Source organism: Apostichopus japonicus, chromosome 6 (genome assembly GCF_037975245.1).
Source record: "Apostichopus japonicus isolate 1M-3 chromosome 6, ASM3797524v1, whole genome shotgun sequence".
Lineage (NCBI taxonomy): Eukaryota > Metazoa > Echinodermata > Holothuroidea > Aspidochirotida > Stichopodidae > Apostichopus > Apostichopus japonicus.
The window spans coordinates 7,342,785-7,363,956 of record NC_092566.1 but is presented as its reverse complement, the minus strand read 5'-3'; the positions used below and the strand labels follow the sequence as shown (position 1 = coordinate 7,363,956).

At 37.4% G+C, this 21,172-nt stretch overlaps 2 protein-coding genes across 42 annotated transcripts in view; one reads left to right on the top strand and one right to left on the bottom strand.

The window, feature by feature from the left end:
• LOC139968844 (uncharacterized) overlaps positions 1 to 9,002 on the top strand; it is a 188,241-nt gene extending 179,239 nt beyond the window's left edge. For 40 of the 41 annotated variants that reach the window (XM_071973368.1, XM_071973353.1, XM_071973346.1 and 37 more), the window contains 6 exons: positions 1,840 to 1,869; positions 3,796 to 3,919; positions 4,080 to 4,724; positions 5,584 to 5,667; positions 6,088 to 6,250; positions 7,054 to 9,002. In XM_071973368.1, coding sequence (XP_071829469.1) covers positions 1,840 to 1,869; positions 3,796 to 3,919; positions 4,080 to 4,724; positions 5,584 to 5,667; positions 6,088 to 6,250; positions 7,054 to 7,285 — 1,278 coding nt within the window. In that variant the 3' untranslated portion in view covers positions 7,286 to 9,002. The remainder of the gene's footprint in view (positions 1 to 1,839; positions 1,870 to 3,795; positions 3,920 to 4,079; positions 4,725 to 5,583; positions 5,668 to 6,087; positions 6,251 to 7,053) is intronic. The other variant, XM_071973351.1, reaches the window with a different exon arrangement.
• LOC139968847 (protein Wnt-8b-like) lies at positions 8,105 to 16,153 on the bottom strand. Its single transcript, XM_071973391.1, has 6 exons — positions 15,727 to 16,153; positions 14,918 to 14,954; positions 14,106 to 14,235; positions 13,281 to 13,406; positions 12,217 to 12,359; positions 8,105 to 11,663 (listed from the first exon to the last, which is right to left on the bottom strand). Exons 1-6 carry the CDS (start codon positions 15,792 to 15,794, stop codon positions 11,139 to 11,141), a joined length of 1,029 nt encoding a protein of 342 aa, XP_071829492.1. The 5' UTR covers positions 15,795 to 16,153; the 3' UTR covers positions 8,105 to 11,138.
• Positions 16,154 to 21,172: the final 5,019 nt, after the last annotated feature.

Genomic DNA, 21,172 nt, shown 5'->3' with positions numbered 1-21,172 from the left:
TATTCCTCAGTATTAAAAAACAAAACATTTCTGGTCTGAAAAGTCCTTGTGTGTTCGATACTGTACCCCTTCTCCTTCATTATATCATACCAGTTCATCCTTTTCAATGTTAAATCTGCTTAGTTCAAAAGCACAAAAAAAAATATCATGTCCAGTGATCTTAATTTATGACCCTCTAACATTGCAGAATGCTTCACTAAGATAAGTACCTGTTGAAAACTGAGTTTGAACTCTTTCTAGACTGTTCTCTCTTAAAATATCGATGATGACTTAAAATTCCCTTTCGGGGTTACCCAGTGCACAGGCAATTTATTGGAAGTCGTGTATGCTCCTTTCAAGAGCTTTCAGTGAGTCCAATGAAAATGTTGGCTCAGTTTTGAAAAAGTTTTAAAAAAAAAGAGAACCATGGGTTGAAAAAGAAAGGTTTTCCTAAACTCAGATATGAACTACTCAGTCGTTGTAAATGAGACTATTTTGTGTTGAACAACTCAAAAGAATATCCTCGCTGGTAAAAGAGCAATGTAGGTTTTCAATATTCTTGATCATTTAGTTGTGCCTCTAACTTGTGCCCAACATCACTTTGAAATAACAAGAATTACCACAAACACTGGTCTATCAAAACAATCTGCTGTGTGTATTGTTTATTGGAATGTCTGAATGGTTTTTACGGTAAATTCAATTGCCGGTCCTTTTTGAATTAAAGAGGTCTTCATCTGAGAAGAAACTGAATCTTTCCAGACTTCCTGACAAACTGTCAAAAGTGGATGACGTGGATTCATAGCATTAAACATATTCAGTGTTAAACCACACAAAGCTTGAAAGCTTTGAGAAGTTTTAAAAGGATGAAAAATTAACGGTAAAATTGTTGAGCAATTCCTTGAAAAAAAAAGGTTTTAAAGACATAGCTCAATAAAAGGGTTCTTTGCCATATTTTAACAGTTTAACCATTTTGGTCTTCAATGCTCGGAAGGTTTGAAGGAGTACTTGAATAAGTGGCTGCAAGTTGATATCCCAACATGGCAGCTATTAATACAGTAGATATGTTAGACTTACCATCATACTTATAATACCTCCCATCCCCCTCCCCTTATCCACATCCAACCCCACCCCAGTCTTATGTAATCATAGTATGTACAACTATTGTTGAACTTGTTGCATGCTTATTGTACACTGTTTTGCTTTGTACTGTTGAATTCTTCAGCCAAAATTTGTAAGTATCCGACTAAAATCATAAATTGAAAGGTATTTTTGCAGAGTAAAGCTTGCATAGAGTTCATTTAATACAGATGTCATATGAAGAAGGAGAAAAAGAAAGTTTGCTATGATGTGCTTCTTAGTCTTAACAGAAAGGTTTCCATTAGATAAGCTGCTGTCATTGCCTAAACTAACCTTTACAAAGAATTTGCATTTTATCCTTTATATAATTCTGGAGCCCTGTTTGAAACTGTCCCCTTTTGGAAAAAATATTTCAACATTTCTGGGAATACTAGTACAAAAGATTCTTTCTTTTCGTTGTAAATTATTCAAGCGAAGAAACAAATTTGTTTGCAAATCAGACCCTGCGTTTGAAATCGTTGAATTGTTCACAGGCAAAGATTTTCAAAGAAAGATATTGTTGATCCAATTAATTAATACACAATTGTTTAAAATACAAAACAAAAGTGCATCCCATAAGAAGGGCTTAAAAATAGCCATATTGGAAAGCTTTCATATATGTTACTACAAAATGAAAAATTCATGGCCGTGGGCTTTGCTTCACAAAATTTTATTTTCCAGTTCTTTTTAAAAACAAAAAAAATGTTTTGTCGGTAAACGTTTGATTCGATTTTTCTTTTCCAGGCTTTCATTTCTGAACGGCAAGGGACTGAGGTATTTTGCTGCTTTGTTTTTGATTTTGTTTCCATTATTTAAGCTGCATGCTTCTGTGCCCCTTGTGTGCCACGAAAACAAATATGGCAAAGCGATCAACGGAAGGAATACCGATTGCATTTTGTCACTCTCTGTTTATTCTCTCGGTTTTTTTTTTGCAAAAGGACGAAAGTCCTCGTGGATTGTCGTGACAAAAGTGGTCTCTTTATAGTTCAATGTTTTATTTTTTTTTCAAAAAAAGAAAAAAAAAACTTTTTTGCTTGCTCATAGCACACCAAGCGGCATCATAGTCTATATAATGAGGACTTGACAATGGTAAGTTATTCAGTGTTGAATATTCATATAAACTGCTTGAATTTTGTATCGCAAACTCTTTCGACAAGATTATGGTAGGATTAAGGTTTATACAACAACAGAAATAAAGTTGAACTAGTCTCTTATTAGGGCTCACAATTGGAAAGAAACTTTTTTTTAAGAAGGTAATTTATTGATAAACACAAAATGATGTGGAAAACTTCAATATAGGTACAGTAATTTAGCCCACCAGTACATGTTGCAGATTCTGTATTAGACATTGGAGGAATGGGTTAGGAGTGGTGAGGAAGGTGTGGAGATGTAGGTGGGAGGGGGAGGTGTGGGGAGGAAGGTATGGGTGAGTGGGAGGCCTGCACATTAAAATCCTCTCTTCTGTGATGTGTGCAGAATTATTTATTGTTAGATAATTAACAGGTAAAATTTAGTGTGATTGCTGTCTAAGATCTTTAAGTTATGTTCCTCTTTGTGAGTAGAAACACCCTTTTGTTTATATTTCATCTTTTCCTCTATTGACCTAACAACCAAAGAAATTAATAAGAAAGTTTTTTTTTATTTTTTATTGATGCTTTATTCTGACATAATACCAGATTTTTAATTAATATTTAATGAACCAGGTGGAGGTAGCTGTGTCGGGTAGCCGTGATTCTCCTTAGGATTAGAAAGAAGTCATAAAAAAAGTCACCAATTAAGTTATTTTCATTTTTTGGTGATTTAAACTTGTAGGTTGAAAGGGATGTGAAAACGTGCTTACAAGTCCAGCCTCCATTGCTTTCATGTCGACTGTAAGCCAAACGATACAGGTCATACCCCTCCTTGCATGCTGTAACCAAAAAAAAAATGTACCCATCTTTTGAAACTAACCACCACAGTAAGGATACATGTCTCCATTTTTTGCAGCTTTTGACAATAAATATTGTTTTTGTTTTTTTATCTTTCAGCTGGATATCATGACAGTATCACCTTTTTCTGCATTTTTATAATTATTTTGACTTTTTTTCTGTCTCTTCCTCATCTTGGTGTGCTTGTGTCTTTTTTTTTTCTTCTTCTTTTTTTTTTATTTCACATCCCACCGCTGTAACCATGTGCAGGTTTTTGTTGTCACCCTTTCTGTGTGCACCAATGCTCCCTTGTGTATGGTGCTTAGATTGAAGTATGAGAAAGGTGTGAGTGTGTGTGGGTTTTGAGTTTGTGGGTGTTTCGGATGCAGTGCATTGTGGTTTAAATTGTTTTCTATTAGAATATTGTTTTTTTTTTTTAATTTAAAGTGTTTGACATGTTCAATCATGATTTTCTTTTACACAAACTGCTTAAAAATTGGTTTACAAGGTTGATGGAATCTTCCCTTAAATTCTTTTCATCACTTGATCCAAAATCAAAATTTATGGAAAGACTGAAACTTTCCATACATATCCTTTTTTTCCAACTTTCACATGCTTTCAATAGCACCCCCAAAGTTCCATCATATAAATGCTTTCTTAGCTCTAAAAACAAAAATTATGCTCTGGCTGGTTTTTTTTTTTTTTGGCAAAGTTGCATTTGATTTCTGCCTATAAAAAATTGTGGCGTAAAATTCAGTTGTTTCATTCTTGAAACATTTATGTTTCCTCACAGCCTCCTGTGGATGAATCCTTCGATGTTTCGTTCAGAAAGAGCCCCGACGAGGAGAGTCGACCAAAAATGGACCCAGCAGCTGTTCAAGAAATGGCCGATCTGTTGAACGAGGTCGGTGAAGGAGGTAAGAAATTACGGGAGTAAGTTTTAGACAAAAGGAAATCATTTTGAAAGATATGTATTTCTCCTTTTGTTCAGTTGATAGCAGAATTTCTGACACCACTTTTTTCACGATCACCTCTTTGAATTGAGACATAATTTTTTTTCCTCTGATAATTTTACAGAACCTGCTGCAGATGAACCAGGTGAAGATGAGCCGACAGGCCCTGGTGTTGAGGAGGACGACCAGAGGTTAGCGGAACATGCTCCACCACCTCAGCAGGAAGCAACCAAGGTAAAATTATCACCCCAAGATGAAGAGGAGCTGCAGCATCTCTGGGCCATGGACTGGCCTGAACCAGGAGAGAAACCCATCTCGTCTGATCCAGCCGAAAAGGTGGAATCTGCACCCCCTGGTCCACGGGAAGAGTCTGCACCCCCAAGCCAGACGAGGACGACCACGACGTTTGTGGAGTCGGCTCCGAGACCAGAGAGCAGCCTACAGGATCAGTCTGCTCCACCAGCACCTGATGCCGGCAGCGGGAGTCTACTCATCAACTTCAATCCGGGTGAACATGCGTCCACCGGATTCAAGATGACGCCGGATCGAGAGAAGGAGCTTCAAGAGCTGTGGCAAGAGGACACCCGGGATGGCGACGAGCAGAGGCGGCAGCCGGAAGAGGAAGATGACGGCCCCAAGGTCCAGGAGAACATGGCACCGAAGGGGCTTCCCCCAGCATCCAGCCAGCGCAAGTTTGAACTGACGGAAGATGACCAGAAGCAGCTGCAGAACTTCTGGGATGAACCTCCTGTTGCCCAAGTAGAACCACGTGAGTGTCTCTTACTTAGGGAGCAGCAGAATTACAGAGATGTCAAAACTAAAAAATGAAAGGGTCGTGTTCGTGAAAAGTTCGTGAAAAGTTCATTGGCTGCAGCCGTTTATTGTTAACTGGTTACCAATGTGTGGTCATTTTGTAATATGTAAAAACTGCTTTAGAAGAGCAAAATTACAGAGATGTCAAAACTAAAGAATGAAAGAGTCGTGGGAAGTTCTTTGGCTGCAGCTGTTTATTATTTGGTTACCAATGTGTGGTTATTTTCTAATACACAAAGCTGCTTAAGTATTATTTGACATAAGAGGGAAAAAAATGATGATAACAGTATAAAGACTAGTCTAGATAATTTTACCAAACCAATGGTACTTAATAATCCAGTTTTTTTTTATTGTAAACAACATCTGAGCATCAGAATATTTCTTTCAGGTAAAACACTAGCATGTATTATGGAAGAGAATATATATTCATGTAGTAAGAATAATGCACCTAAACAAAATGTCGTTAATCCTCACAATTGTAGCTGTAATATTTTTTTTCATGGCAGCCTTTCAAAGTAATCATTGACAGACAATGGTTCCATGAAAAGTAGACGTCCTCAACTCTGGACTGTTAGATTCTCATGAATGACGTGTATTTGGTTGTTTCATGAGAGATAAACGTTAAGAATCGTTGAAAAATAAGAATAAACATAAATATCTATTACTTACTTACATTGTAACTGTGTCGAGCTCCTTTAGTTTGTATCCTCATATAAAAAATCGATTGACCTTTGACCTCTGTTAATTCACTATTCTGTCTGTGGAATGAGAGGGGGTTTCCTATATATATTTACATATTTTTTTGGTCCTAACAGAACAACAACAGTCAGCTCCACCCCAGCAACATTCAGCCCCACCTCCAGATGGTTTTAGCACAGTACCTGGAGATATGCCCTTTGGTGAGTAACCTTTGACCCTAGGAATCTACACTGGATGGATAGCAACGACATAAGATGTTGGAATCATTGGATATTGGTTAAGTGAGACTTAGACAAACTTGAAAATATAATAATCATTGTTATATCTCGTATTAAAATCTTCTTAGCTGTTATTCCTAATAGGCAAATTTTAAAAAGTAACAACACACAAAGACAAAGAAATATATCATTCCAAGTGTCTAACGTGATAGTCACGGGTGGGTGGGGGAGGGGGCAAAGGCTGTGACAGATGTGACAATAATAGTATGACAAAGGTAATGAATATTCATTCAAGCTTTGTTACATAATTCTGTAAGTTGGGGGATGAAAGGCAGTGACATGAGAGAAATGACAAGGATAATATGACAAAGATAATGAAAATTCATCTCTCTTCTCTCGCAGGTGATGATGATGTCACAGAGGAGGTTGAAGTGGAGGAGTTTGAGGAGGAGCTGCCCGACGGCACCATCAGGAAGGTGATCCGTAAGCGTATCAAACGCAGCACCGTACAGATGGTACCCATCGATATGGACCCAGCTGACCTACCCCCTGGTGGTTCTCACAAGTAAGTAACACAGTGAACCACCCTCTAAAATGTAACAGTAGTAGAGTTAGGTCTAACCTATCATCATCATAAGACACAATGTGAATGATCTTGGATGATGGTGCATTCCCACCCTCACCCTCCCTCTATCTCCACCCCCTCCCCTCCCTCTATCTCCAACCCCTCCCCTCCCTCAATCTCCAACCCCTCCCTGCCCCATCCATCAACACTTGGGGTAGATATTGATCATCTTGTAACACCCATGCTCGTATCACAACGCAGCGTTGTAAGGAGTCACTCCGTTGTGAGGTCAAGTTGGGTCATTCTAGTCTTTTTTTCTTCTGACTCGTGCCGTGTCAGTATTATCTAGTCACTGCATTATTGCTTGGGGAATATTGTTAGAACACAGTTCCCTAGCTACCATGTAATATTAGGAGTATGAATATTAATATCCTGATGTGGGTTCACGGTAACTCGCGAGACTATCCTGGCACAACATTTGTTTAACAGATTTAAAATATATAGAGTACCCTTCACCACAGAATTTAAGTGATATACAATACCTTGCTTAAAACTAAAATAAATAAAACTGTTAGCAAACTGCTTATCCACTAGAGAGCCTGTGTAAGAGAATGTGTAAAAGTAAGTTGGCCTGATGTTTCGATCCTAGCAGGATCTTCTTCAAAGGCTAAATGACAAAGGCTAAAACTAGTCAGTCGTTTAAATGGTTTTCCTCACAAATCTTCCTCCCCCTCCCCCCTCTTCCCCCAATATATTTTTAACAAGAAATCTCACGTTGCTCGTATAAAATATTAAATTTCCAGCATTGTGGTCCACAAGAAAGTGACCAAGAACACGGTGGTCCGGGACGGAGAGGAGGTAGAGACCTCGGAGAACGTGGACACTGAAATAGAACAGGACGGAATCGTGACGGACGCGGCCGACCTGAGGGACGATTTACAACAATTGGTGGACCAATTCCTGGAAGACGGCACCGTCGACGGGGCACAGGTCATCTTGGACGAACGAGAGGTAGTCGACGAATCGGACATATAATCTCTTCGCGATTCGTACAAGTGAGGAGGAGGAGGGATGTTATTTTGTGTCTCGTCAAAAATTTAGTCGTTTTTTAAGCAGTCGGACTGGAAGCTCATCGGGCTTCATCGTTCGTGCTATTCGGTACTTTGTTTTTTCGTCTCTTTCCTACACCATATTTTCACTGGAAGGAATCTAACCAAGTTAAAATGTACATCGGTTAATCCTGATAGAATGTTTATGAAAGCTTAAAGTGATTCGTTAAAAATTAATCAATTTGAAGTGATGAAAAAATTTGAGAGCAGGATATGTCGTCTAAGTATCTTGTAAAGGAGGAGAAATTGGGAATTTACTGCAAGCTAGTTTGTACATTATAGAAGAGCTATTAACTTTCCTTTCTTTTTTATTTCCCCTCGCCCCAACCCCCCTTCCTCTCTCTCTCGTTATTCCTGTTTAATCTGTATCTGGTTTAGTTTTTATCATGGTAATTTCATAGTTTGTGTAGTCAAGGCTGAAAACCTTATCTAAAAATCTTTATCTCTTTAAATGAGACTTGTTTGGTTGGAGTGGGTTTTTTTTTTCTTTTTTCTTTTCTGATTTTGGTATGTTGATTTTCTTGAGAAATTGAGAGAGAAAACTTTGATTTGTTTGACTTATTCCTGGACATGTATTCATGAAACTTTGTTTTTGCAATTAGGAAAAGGAATTGTTTATTTTGTTGCCTAAAAGAGAAAACAGTTATTAAAAGAAGGTAAAAATTCAAGAGAAAAGTGACAATGAGAGAAGGAAACAAAAATGGGAGGTTAGGAAAACTTATGTATAATTGTATAATGGAGTGTGAAATTTCAAAGAGTGCATTTATGTTTTTTTTTTTTCTTCTGCGACAGTAAAAAAGAAAAAGGATTTTTGTGCGAGATTTCATTCCACTCGTCTTTATTTGTATTGTGCAAATTAGTGGTGATTTATCATAATTGAATCGTATATGGGGCAATTTTTGGCAAGCTTTACTAATAATAATAGTGTGTATCGTTAGTGCGTACTACTACTTCTAAGTCGATGTAGCCCACGTACTTGTACTACTGCTGTGATTTGTTTATTTATGAATAAAAATTAAAAAAAGTTTAAAAAAAATAAAGTAATAATGATAACGTTATTCGGATTGTACAATATTCAAAGCATGTCTTTAGGGAAGCAGGTTAAGTGCTACCAGGTTTGGTAACACATCTGTGTTTTGAGTCGGTATTCATTGTTAAATTGTTTAATTAGCATGAAAGATGTATCCATTGTAATTTTGAAGAGGGCAACAACAAAAAATCAATTGAAATTCTTTATCTCTTAGCCATATTTCAAAAGTAATTCTTTCATCAAATGAAACACATAATGTATAATTATTATCCAAAAAAAAAATACCAAAAAAAAAAAAAACCACTTGCATACTTCATGACATTTTTAACACAATCTTGCATGTAATAATTATGAAAAACAAAATCGTGAAAAATTTATAAGCATTTTCTTCCTTTTCGTCTTCAGTGTAGTAGTTGATATATAGATCCTTGAAAAGATTTGTTTTTTTGCACAAGTTTTCTTTGATTTTAATCCTTTTCGCTTATTAACTAAAATAATAACGGAAAAAAAAACTGCAACACAGTACAGACATAGCTTCTTGGTGTGGATTTGTTAATTTCAAAACTGGTGTGGAAAGTTTTGCTTTAGAAATACATGGATGACTTAAGACAAATTTCTCCTTGTTATTTTTTTTAATTCTTCCATTAACTTTATAATATGTGCTTGTATATTAGATTAAGTTTCCAAGAGAAAATAGAAATGTCTGTGTGATAGGATGTGGGTTGGGTACTGGGCTGGGGGGAAATATAAGGGTGGGAATTTCATGCAAGTGGAATCATAATTTCCCAACCAATTATATGTAGTCTGTGAAATTGGTAAACCACCCCAAAAAAACCTAGAAAATTATTGAAAGAGCCAGGGAGGCAATTTAAAGCACAACCCTGCCCCCCTCCACCCTCCACCTTAACAATAGTCCTCCACCCTTCAGAGAAATCTGCTAGTGTTACAAGGGAATCAACTTTCCCCATAAGCACTCCCCCCCTCCACCTTAACAATAGTCCTCCATCCTTCAGAATAATCCACTAGTGTAACAAGGGAATCAAATTTCCCTGAAGCGCCCACCCTCACCACCCCAATAAAACTAGACCACCTTTCAGAGATATCTGCTAGTTTTCCATGTGCATCAACATCATCATAACACCCCCCCCCCCACAAAAAAAAATGGGACTCCACCCTTCAGGGTAATCCAATAGGGTTACAAGGTAATCAACTTTCCCCGTAAACACCCCCCCCAGAACAAATAACAACCCCCCCCCCAAATAAAATGGGACTGCACCCTTCATGGTAATCCACTAGTGTTACAAGGGAATCAATTCTCCCCATAGCCAAACATGCATGCCTCCTGATCATTTCAAGTGTTCAGGAAAATATATGTTGAATAAAGGCAAAATGAGAAACTAGGATGTAAGAGGAACTTGATTTAATTAAAAAAGAACAAATGGCCATAATAATACTCTCATATTTACAGTTTGAATTACAAGAAAATAAAACCAAAGTCATCGTAAATCATAATAATAGATAAGAATAATGTACAAGGGACATGAGCTGTAAGTCATAACGTTATAATCTGTCCATTTTAATAAAATAATTTGAATAATAATAATTATCTTTATGAAGTTTTAGCTATTAAACACTGCCAATTTCTAGCCGATATTGGTTCTGTCACTTCACAGAGAGAAACATTTGTCTGCAGGTAAGTAAATAGTAATCGCCTATCTTCGATATATATACACACGGCACATGCACTGTTAGGAATCGAGTAGCTGTTTAAGACTAATGCCCTAACAGTAGCCTACACTCCTTTGTATGTGTTCACATAAGAATTATACAACGTAGTCGACATTTCTGTATCGTAGCAGAGTAACACCCACAGTTTTCCCATATAGATAGGCTAAACAAGATTTCATTAACCATTAGAAATATACGGAAAGATACTTTTTTGCTGTATATTTTGTGATATTACATTTCGGAATATGCATATTGATTATGAATATGCATATTGATTATGAATATGCATTTTGCAGCTATATAACATCAATTTTCTATCTGGCAACATTCCAAATTATTCATTTTAATGCACACTTCTACAGTGTATAGATCTAGCTTTAAGAGGGAATATAATAATAATAATATAAAACTATCAATATGATATAATAAAAAAACATCAATTTGTGGTGGCACAATTGTCAGAAACCCAATAACAAAACCCCATAACTTTTGATGGAATTGACTGACACAAGTAACCATCCACTGTAGCAGAATTATATGATAAAATGTCAATAACAATTTGCTAATAGAAAATTTCCTAATTGTAAAAATTGTTTGCCAGTGTCTAACAATTTTCTTCCTTTATATATTCAAGATTTATTTATTATAATTAATATTATTTTTTGGAAAAGGATTAACCGATAAACTTGGCACAGAAAATTGTAAACAATTTTGACAATGCGAGATAACATTTGGCTAGAGCAAGGTTCGTATCAGTAACCTCAAGAATATAAGTACTGTGCACATTTTGTTTCTCCTTTCTTTTGATTTTTATATCGAGTTTAGCAATACCAAGTACATAATTAGTGTCATAATAGGTATAATACAGGCAAGAGAAAAGCACTCAAGAAGTAAATGTCTGGTAGCTTTTGTGTAAGCAGAATAAACTGAACACTGACAATACTTCAGAGAGTCCGACCAACGCCCATGATCATTCTTCATGGGCATCTACTGAATATAACCATCAATAACCAATGTTCTTCTATTCTGGTTGACAAGTATATTTGGTCACCCTTTTCGTACACTGATCACATTTAACTGAACAACACCACATGAATTTGCAGTTACAGTTGGACGATTCCACGACTCTTTCTTTCTTCACTTTCAAACCGCAACTCCTGCAGAGCCGGCTACAACTAGTCTTCAGCCAAGATATAGCATCTTCATCCTTTACCGTCGGGTCGATTGCGCTCTTTTTAATGCATTCTCTACCGACCATTCCAGAATACCCAATAGTGTCGTTGGTTTTGCAATAGTCCGGTGATTCGTCGAGAAAGACCAAATCGCGTTTGCTTGGCGCCAAGGTATCACCCTCGACTTCCATAAAGTCATTGCTCTGTGTAAGATGACCACGTGAGAGGTCCACTTGGCTCGCGGTGAGGTACTTCTTACGTAGAAATCGACCGATGGTTGAGAAGTCTGACAATTGGGTCCAACATGTCTGTAGAGTACAACTCCCGGAAACACCGTGACACTTGCAGCGTTTCTCGAGGGTGCTACGAACAGCCTGTTTAAGGAGCAAAGTAAGTGAGAAGTTAAATGTTAGTATTGACAACTAATGGATTCAGCTTTTCTTATCTTATATTTGTTCTTTATAAATATAAATATATATCTTGTTGGACTGCTAAATTGCACGCATATCGTACAGGGTATCTTGAAAGTGTTCACGGTGAGTCACGGTATCCTGGTAGCATAATTTGTAGCAATTCAGATGAACCGTTACAATTATAATTGTTCTGAAAATATATCGCGCGTTACAAAGAATCCATCGATCTTGAATCTGTCAAGCAGATTATTTAGTGCATATTGATCTCGTGTAAGTTACAGAATAGTTAGAAAATAATTTCATTCAAACTCCAAGTATTTATAATTTAATCGAAAACTTTGAAGTTTCTGTAGAAATGCTGACATTAAGCTGCTTTAAGCTTCCATAGAAGAAATAAATCCAGATAAGAATTCACATTGCCAACAACGGACATGGACATATCTATTCAGAATATCAATGTATCTGGCGGGTTTATTGGCGTTTCATAGTTTACATTATACACATTGCTACTGACCTTTCTGCCTGCTTCGTTGTTATGTAAATTCATTAATGAATTTGCGTCACTGTCGACCTCTACGGTGTCCATAAACTGCTTGGATATCTTCTCGCCGAATTTAATGTTATCACTACATCCTCCCCACATCCAGCCATTCTCGTCTGTTGATGCAATGAATTAAAACAAAAATTACATATATATATCACGGACGTTCTATTTTGTGTTAATTTGCTTACATGAGACGAACAATGCGATCATTCATTTCGGCATAACGAAAGAGAAGGGTTACGAATCCTTTCGAAAGTAAAAATTGCTCCACTCAGTAATGTCACCTTGCGCATTAGTACTTGCCAATTACCTCATTATACGCATAATACATGATACACATTACATTACAAACACATAGCTCCCAACTCTTGAGAAAGCAAATGCTGGTCCATGTCACGAATCGCTGTCCTGGGGGAGGGGTATAAGGGGAGGGGGTGTCCCCCTCCCCCTTTTGATTTTTTTTTTTTGGAATCCTGGTGATGCCTACATGTAAAATGCTGGCACTTAGAAGGGCTTTTGTCACCCCAAATTTTCTGAGAAATATGCATTTTTTTGTGTGTAACATCAATAAATTGAATAGTAGGTGATAATTCATTCTTTCCCGTGGCATGAAAATGTTCGCTGCTCGGCCCAATGAAAAGAAATATAGGCAAATTTGAGGTTCAAATGATGCTGTAAAGGAGGTTTTATACTCTATTATGCTAAATGCTAAAGAAATGATGGTTGCTAAGTCAAAGTTTGATGCAATGTTTTTATGTATACTTGACAATTACAATGCGGGTTTTTTTCTGACGCTTGCGCGGGTCAGCGGGTTTGGGTGTTAGAATGCGGGTCCAACCCGCGAATTGCGGGTCAGTTGGGAGCTCTGCAAACAGTGTAATACAAGCATAAACAGCTTGTTTACGATTATTTACATTGTGTGTAATTTTTACAACTCTGCACTGTGAGTCAAGTGGTTGGGCGGTAACATTATGGAAAGTCGATTTCCTTCGGTAAATTCTGGAGGAATAATAATAATAAAAACAATAACCTACCTACTTCGCCCGTCTTGCTGTCGTCACAACCACATTTGAGGAATGCTCCCTCACTACAGTTTTTCGTCAAAACGTACATAATTCCTGCAGCGCTGATTGCGTGTACATACGACATCTCTCGACTCGCTGTGAAAGCAAAAAAAAAAATGACAAACGTTGAATATTATAATATTATACCGCGGTGGATCATCAAGGAATCCCTCACCCACTCCCTCTACTTTTGGGTAATCTCGTAATCTTTGTCAAAGTAGAACGGGACCATTATTTTTTTAGCTATAACGCTCTGAACAAACAGGGCCTAACAAAATAGTTGGCCTAATTCATCGATCTGTTGATGAACGTTATTCCGATGTCGATTGGACAATCGTTTATCGGCCTTTTGGATAAGAACATGTGATCACGTGTACATAGTACCCAGTTTATTGCTCACCAAACTTTTAATCTGTTCATGTTTAGTATGTATTCCCTTTCAATGGACTCGCGATACCTCACTTAACATAGCATCATCATAATCATACGATTACAGCCTAAATGTACGGGAATATAAGGGGACTGGTGTTGACAGTGAATCAATTGGTTTGGTTTTGCGTACCCAGGCTCATTACCCACCCTCACCCTCCCTCTAGCTCCACCCCTCCCCCCCCCCTCTATCTCCAACCCCTCCCCTCCCCACCCAGAAACAAGTCAAAGAAAAATATCCCTACTATATACCATGAGGCCAGCCTCTCACTTTACCTTAAACAGACACTATATTGTCATAAGTAATGCTGATTGACACATGACTCGACTTTGATTGACAAAAAAATTGTAATTTTTAACTCTTACGTTTGTGTTTGTAGAAAGACGACAGAGAATTTTCGGGGCAGTTCCATCTATCCCAGTAAAAGTTTGACCGACATTCCTGCATCCCTTTGGCAAGACCAGCCGCCACGCTATCTGTATAGGTCAGGTAGGACTGTAGTTAAGAGAGAGAGAGATGTGGAGAGAGAGCAAATTAGCAATGGTGGGAACTAGCAGCTTATATATACAATTCTACATCAAACAGAGACGAACTGAATAGGAGAATTTGCTTCTCGGGCTACTTCTAATGAAATAGATATAAGCCTATATGAACAACACAACGTATATACGTATATGTTATCAAGCAGACAACTCCCTGAAGAAATAGCAAACACAGCAAACAGACATTGAATAACCCAAATTTAAATGACACACACACACAGTCAGCGCGCACAGGCCCGCTTGCATATAATGAAAATATCAAAGTAATTAGTCTCAGGAACGTAGCCAGAAATATTGAATATGGGGGGGGGGGGGGAGGGGGCGGGAGCAGAATATTAAAAGGGGCATTTCTCACAAAGGGAGCATAATTGCACTTAACGGAGCACCATGATGTACAAAGAAATTTGATTGCCCCAAAACATTGATTGTTCAGTTCATATTTTTAACAATTTGCAGCAAAATGACAACAAATTTCTTGAATCTGAGAAGTGACGAATCCAGCATTTTGTAAGAAAATGTATTAATTACCAGTAGTAGCGGTAACCAATATATGGATTTGGCACTGATATTTAACTTATTTTCCTAATGTTCACGCCTGAAGATATTGTTACATAAAGAATACAGATTCAATTTACCTTAGACCCCGACAAAAGTAGGTTACTCGCATGGAACCTGTTGAGAAGAAAACATAAGGACATTAAAATAACAGAATGAAAAAAAGGAAAAAGAAAATAAATTACATATAAAAAAAGATTTGAAAAGGTGGTAGGTGAATGTTTCAGCTTTGTGTGTGTGCGAGGGGGGTTAACGTTCCTGGTAATACTTATTCCACATGTTATGTCAAATAACCAACGGATACTTATGATGTTTATGGAACTAGAAAATTATCATTTGTTCGCGGAACGTTCTTTTTGGCAATTCATACGGTTCAGCTTTTTCTGTGATCTGTAATGATGAGTCCAACATCTCTTGGGGGAGGGGCGGGGGAAACGTCTTACACCGTAATAGATGTAGATATATATATATGAATGTATATTCGATAATAGAATGTCTTCTAGGGTCAACAGTGTTATAATGAAATGTAAGAATTATTTCTTCAAAAGCTTACATGGGCATGATGTTTTTGTCAAACTAGCCGTGTTAAATCAATACAGCCGTTTGTTGACGTGCATACAAGTTTACTTATAGAATTTTCGTTTACGGAGAGAATTTTTCTTTTAATAACACTGCTGTTCATAACTACAAGAATAACTATATTATATGACAGGAAGCTATTGGCTTATAGTGTATCGTGTCCGAAGCTGCAAAATTCATACTTCGGAAGAAACTTAAGACCTAATTATGTTTCACATAAAGTGAATTACCGCAGAATACACAATACGCAAGAGTTTTGTACGAAAATTAGGAAAATACATATTATTGAAATATTAAAATGAAAACTCACCAGGCACTAACTTGCAAAAGGTTAGAAACGATGAGAATAATCCGCATATAAATGTGCATTAGTTCCATCTCTGTCGGCGTATAATTGATTCCTTGTCCAACAAAATAGTCTTCGAATTTATAGTACAAATGTCCAATTCTGAAATTTTCCGTTTCTTACACGAAATAATATATCACAAGTGTGAAAAAAATTGTTATTTCTCCCGAAATAGAGTTCAAACAATCTCCGAAAGAATTTAATGAAAAACGAAAAAGGATTTTTATATTGTCTGATATAAGAACAGCCACAAATGCGTCCATAAAGGGAGGTATCGATGATTTTGCCTTCTAAATTTATAGTTGCAAACTTTCTAACAGATTGGTTTGTTCTCTTACAGGTAGGTTTTCCTCCTTGCGATATGAATGAATGGTATCCCCTGAAGTGAAAAATCTCACGCTGGTTTGCTAATTAACTAGTCGATAACTACATTTAACACGGCTCGTTCAAACAATACTTCCGAATAGTAAACCTTTCATAGTTACTCAACTGTACACCGGTCATGATTGGCTGATCTGCTGATGACACGTCGTTTGCTGATATCATTGACCAATAGTATTAGTTGACATAAATCAATTACCGCGGTGCATCAAAGTTTACACAGTACCGAAGCTTTGCTATTGTGTTTCGCTTAAACTCCATTAGCTAAGATATCCTTTGCAATACCATAATAATCGCCCTGATAGCCAAGGCGTATAACGTGAATAGGGTTCAATTGTTCACAAATGGATTGGGACCTAAAGAAATCCCGATGTATTGACAAACAGTTTTGTTCCTTGGCAGCCCCTGGGCTATCAAAGGTTACCGGCCTGTGCGACAAAGGGGGGTTTTCCGATTGAAAAGGGGGAAAACACAGGGATAGCTAAAGAGGTTCATTGATACAAATTGCATCACTAATGGAACGAGATGAGCCGTCTAATGTAGCCCACAAATCTTAGCGCTTTTGGTTACTAATACCGGCAATTAAATGTCAAAAAAAAGTTGAAAGACATTTACGATAAAGAAGTCTTTAGGTTTTTTTGGGGGAGATTGAAAAGGTAGACGAGATTTTAGCTTGGGCATTGTAATGGTGACTAATACTAGTGAGAATGTAGGCTCAGGGGTGACCCTCTAGCTTGGCTTCACGAAACAGCTAAGGTACATATTGGAGGCAAAGAAGCTGGCAGGCTGGTTAAGACAAGAATAAAACAGGGGGAGGAGGAGAAGATAAGATGGTTCAAAAGCCTCCGAGATTCAAATGTCAAACATGCAGTCCTTGCACCGGGATTACATACGGATGTGGGTGGCCTTGTGTGATGAAATAAGGTTTACATTGTGAAAGAAAATAAAAGTACAGGACAAATGGATGATAGGTCATATGATTACTGTGTGACCACTTAAACCTATTGCATATCGATAATGACACGAGGGGGAGGGGTTGTCCCCACTAAAATAAACATGATAAATGCGTGATATGAGTATTGTATGGCCATGCAGGTCGATCATTGCGGCTGAGTACGAGGGCTAAAGGGAAGGGAGGGGGTGGAGTGAGTGGTGTTGTCCGAAAGAGAGTAATTTGAACAAGGGCGGCGGAACCGGGGGGCACAGGGGGCACGTGCCCCCCCACTTTTCCTCAGGGTTAAAAATGTGCCCTTTTTCTACATAAAAATTGAGGTGTCTCAAGTTAGCAAGAGGCCAGGGAACCGGAATGAACACTCGGGAAGGGCCGTTTCTGGCCATCTGAGGGGTTTGTAAAACCAAAAATTTTCTTGTACGCTCCGCGCCAACCGATGGTGGCGCTCCGCTCTGATAGTCGTGCATACAACTTTGGATATTGCAGAGCTAGTATGCATATTTTCTATGAAAGGGGTGGGGAGGGGGGCGTTGATGGAGTGATGTTTATACGCAAAAAATATAATACAATAAGAGTTATAAAGGGTACTAAATATAAGGCTACATCAGTCCAATCGAATTTCTGCAAAGTGCCCTTTGATGTCGGTTCCCCCCCCCCCCAGATTAAAAGTGCTTCCGCCGCCCTTGAATTTGAACGATGTATTAATACCTATGGCTATCCTTTTGACTAACTACCGAGTTAAGAGGTGTCTAGGCGACGGTATGGTTAAGACACGAAGTAAATAATGAAGTGACGTACTAGCTACTAGACTATTTTATTTTATTTATTTTATTTTATTTCAACTTTTCAAGGGTAAAACTCATTTAGCGATACAAAAAGCTAATCTTACAAGAGGTTCTCAAACATTATTTACAATTAAAGAAACCAGAAATTATACCATATAAACATTGAAATAATAGAGTAGAATAAGAATAAAACACAAAATAAAGCCACAAAGAACACTGAAATAGAAGTACAACGAGTAGGTAAAACTGTGGTCTGGTAAATACACCATTACAAAACATTAGCAATCATTTCTTTAAAATTCGCAAGAGTGTTGACATGTTTTATCTTAGGATTTGGCTCATTCCATTATTTTGCCACTAAGTATTTCAATCTATTTCTATGGTATTTAGTATGCCCCCCCCCCCCCCCTGTGATGTAGAAATTCTTAGAAGATGAGGATCTTAGCAAGTGGTTATGGAATTCCGTTATCGGGGAAAATAATTCTTTTAAGTCAGATGGGTTAAAATCATTTATAATTTTGTATACCATTGTCATTTTTTTTTGGCTTTATGTAGCTATCAAAAGTCTTCCATGCTAATTTATCAAAAATTTATCAAATTTATCAAAGTCGATCTGTCATGGTGGAAAGCATTTAAAATTATCCTTGCATCACATACATATTGACATAAATAGTTATATAAAGACTGGTGAACATCTTTTCAAACACCTTTGACAAGACAGGAAGAATTGATATCGGTCTGTAATTGGAAATATCTAATTTTGAATAACTCTTGTATATTCCGGGATAACTTTGGCCAATTTCCATCTACTTGGAAACGTATTTAGTATCAATACTACTATTAATAATATGAGTAACACGGTTATGCTATAATATAGGCACTGATTTTAAGTATCATTGCATCCAGTCCGTCATTACCTGTGGCCTTTGATACTTATATGACTCGAAGAAATTTAAGGACAAATTCTCTTTCAATCCCTGGAATTCCAAAATATACCTCTTTGGGAACCCTGCTGGAGACAAACGAATGCAGTAAGTCACCATTTAATTTGTTTTAAGGAAAAGTCGCCCAGGAAAGAACCTGGGCACGAAAACCAAACTACCGAACGACTGATCCGCTCTCAACCCCAGTGCCCTTGCATCGGGACTGTGACTGTGTGATCATCGTCAGGTGTGCATCACCATTCCCTTCGAAAGTCACCATTTACAACTTCATTGAGATTATAGTATTGAGAAGCAATAGATGTAAAATGATAATTGAAAGCAATTGATATATACTTGATGTTTGTGAAATCTGCGGCCATTGGACTTTGATGTGACTTACGATGCATGTTTGCTTACAGTGCTATCGATGACAGAATGAACATAAGGTAGTACCTCCCATATCTCTCTACAGTCTTTCCTGTTTTTAGCTATTTCATTCTTAAAGTGATTTTGTTTGGTTTTTCGTATGAGTGATACACTGTGTTTCGCCAGTATATTTGCTCTTATATTTCAATTATTCCTTTTTATTCTTTATATTGCTATTTTTAGTTACCTGGTGCAATTTTTTATTGTTTGATATCTTTTATGGTATTTATTTTTATACAGCGCTTTGAGTTTATTGGAAAGCGCTTTATAAATAGCACATATTATTATTATTGTTATTATACCTGTGCATGTCAGGATATCACTTTTTTTGGCATTAACCCGCAGTTTTATCAATTTCATGACACCGCTATTATCTCTTAGGACGCATTGACAATTTATTTTGAACAATAATCAACAGTCAGTTTGGTAGAAATGTCGAAAGTGGGTCGAAAGTGGGTCGAAAGTGGGGGCGAAACTCACAGAGATTCCTTTCACTTTCTCTGGTTTTCTCTTTGACCAATAGGAAAAAAGGAGAAGAAAAAAAAAAGGATAACAGTGTGTAAGAATACGTGAAAGGCTCAAGTGACGTCACTATTATCCTAACTAGGCTTTGATGACGTGCCGGAAGTAGTAAAACAAGATGGCACTTTACTTACACAACCATACATATACAATGATTGACATACAGATTGTCTGCTTATACAGTCAATGATCCTTACTCGTTGTTGTCGATTATCAATACAAGTAACTTAAAATGGCTGCTGTTTTCTTCCTGTCCTCTGTATAGGCTACAAAGGATTCACCGCCTAGGACTTACCAGGAGATTAACGAAGAGGGTCATCATGTCATTACTGTAACCTATTCAATTCGGCCAATAGCAAAGCATGAAAACTTTGATGACGTAACAAAGGAAGGCGGGATTAAGACTTCAAAGGATGTACAGACGGGAATTAAAAAAGCAAGTCATAACAAGAACCAGAATCGATTAGTCACTGTCAAATGAGATGCTCAAAAAGAGGCAGATGAATTTACTCTGTCGACAGAGATCAAAGAAAAGGGGGGGAGGGGGATCGACGAGGTTGTGGAAGTGGGTCCAACCTCGGAAGGTGGTACATTTTTTGGGCCCAATATATGACATAACTTTTACTATCATGTGGTAAACCACAGACATCAATATTCATAGCAGAGATACTTTGTACACTTGTACCATAAATTCGAATATTTGTTTTCAACGAAACGGCAAATTCTTATCACATATTGACTACTTATTTTTTTTATTTCTCATTTTTCTTTTTATATATCAAAAGAATATTTTTTATTAACAAGGCAAGAGAGGTAATTTGTTTTTTATTTAAAGGGTGTAGTTAGAGGTTTATTCACGAAACTGGGGGGGGGGGGCACGTTTTCCCGGCTTCGTCACTGTCGCCTCTGAAGAACTTGGGAGGGGAATCCACATGCTGTATGATCAATAAGGCAAATACAATCTAGAATTAGTCGGGTAATGACAGGTGTGAGTAAACAGACCAGATCCTACTCAATGAAAAGAGTTACGAAGAAAAATGTATAAAGGAAATGGTATGGAAAGAAACTGAAAAGGATGCATCGCCAACTGAGTGTATTTATACGAAACAAACATTGCAACCATAACGATCCGAGAATAGACTGTCATGGGGGTGGGGGGAGGTGTAAAACTTCTTTTTTTTTTTGGGGGGGGGGCTATGGAATGAGGTAAAGTGTCTACAAGAAAGCTTAGAAAATGAAATGAAGAAAAGAAATCATCCAATATTTCCAAATGTCACTTACCTTATAGTGAACAACATGGAAACTTTAAATTAATTAAAGGAGGGGTGAGGGGTGGGAGGGAATATTTGTTTTACTTTCATCAGTTTCAATTAGATATATCAATCTCATTTTTCAGTCAACAGAAAACAGAAAGAGGCAAC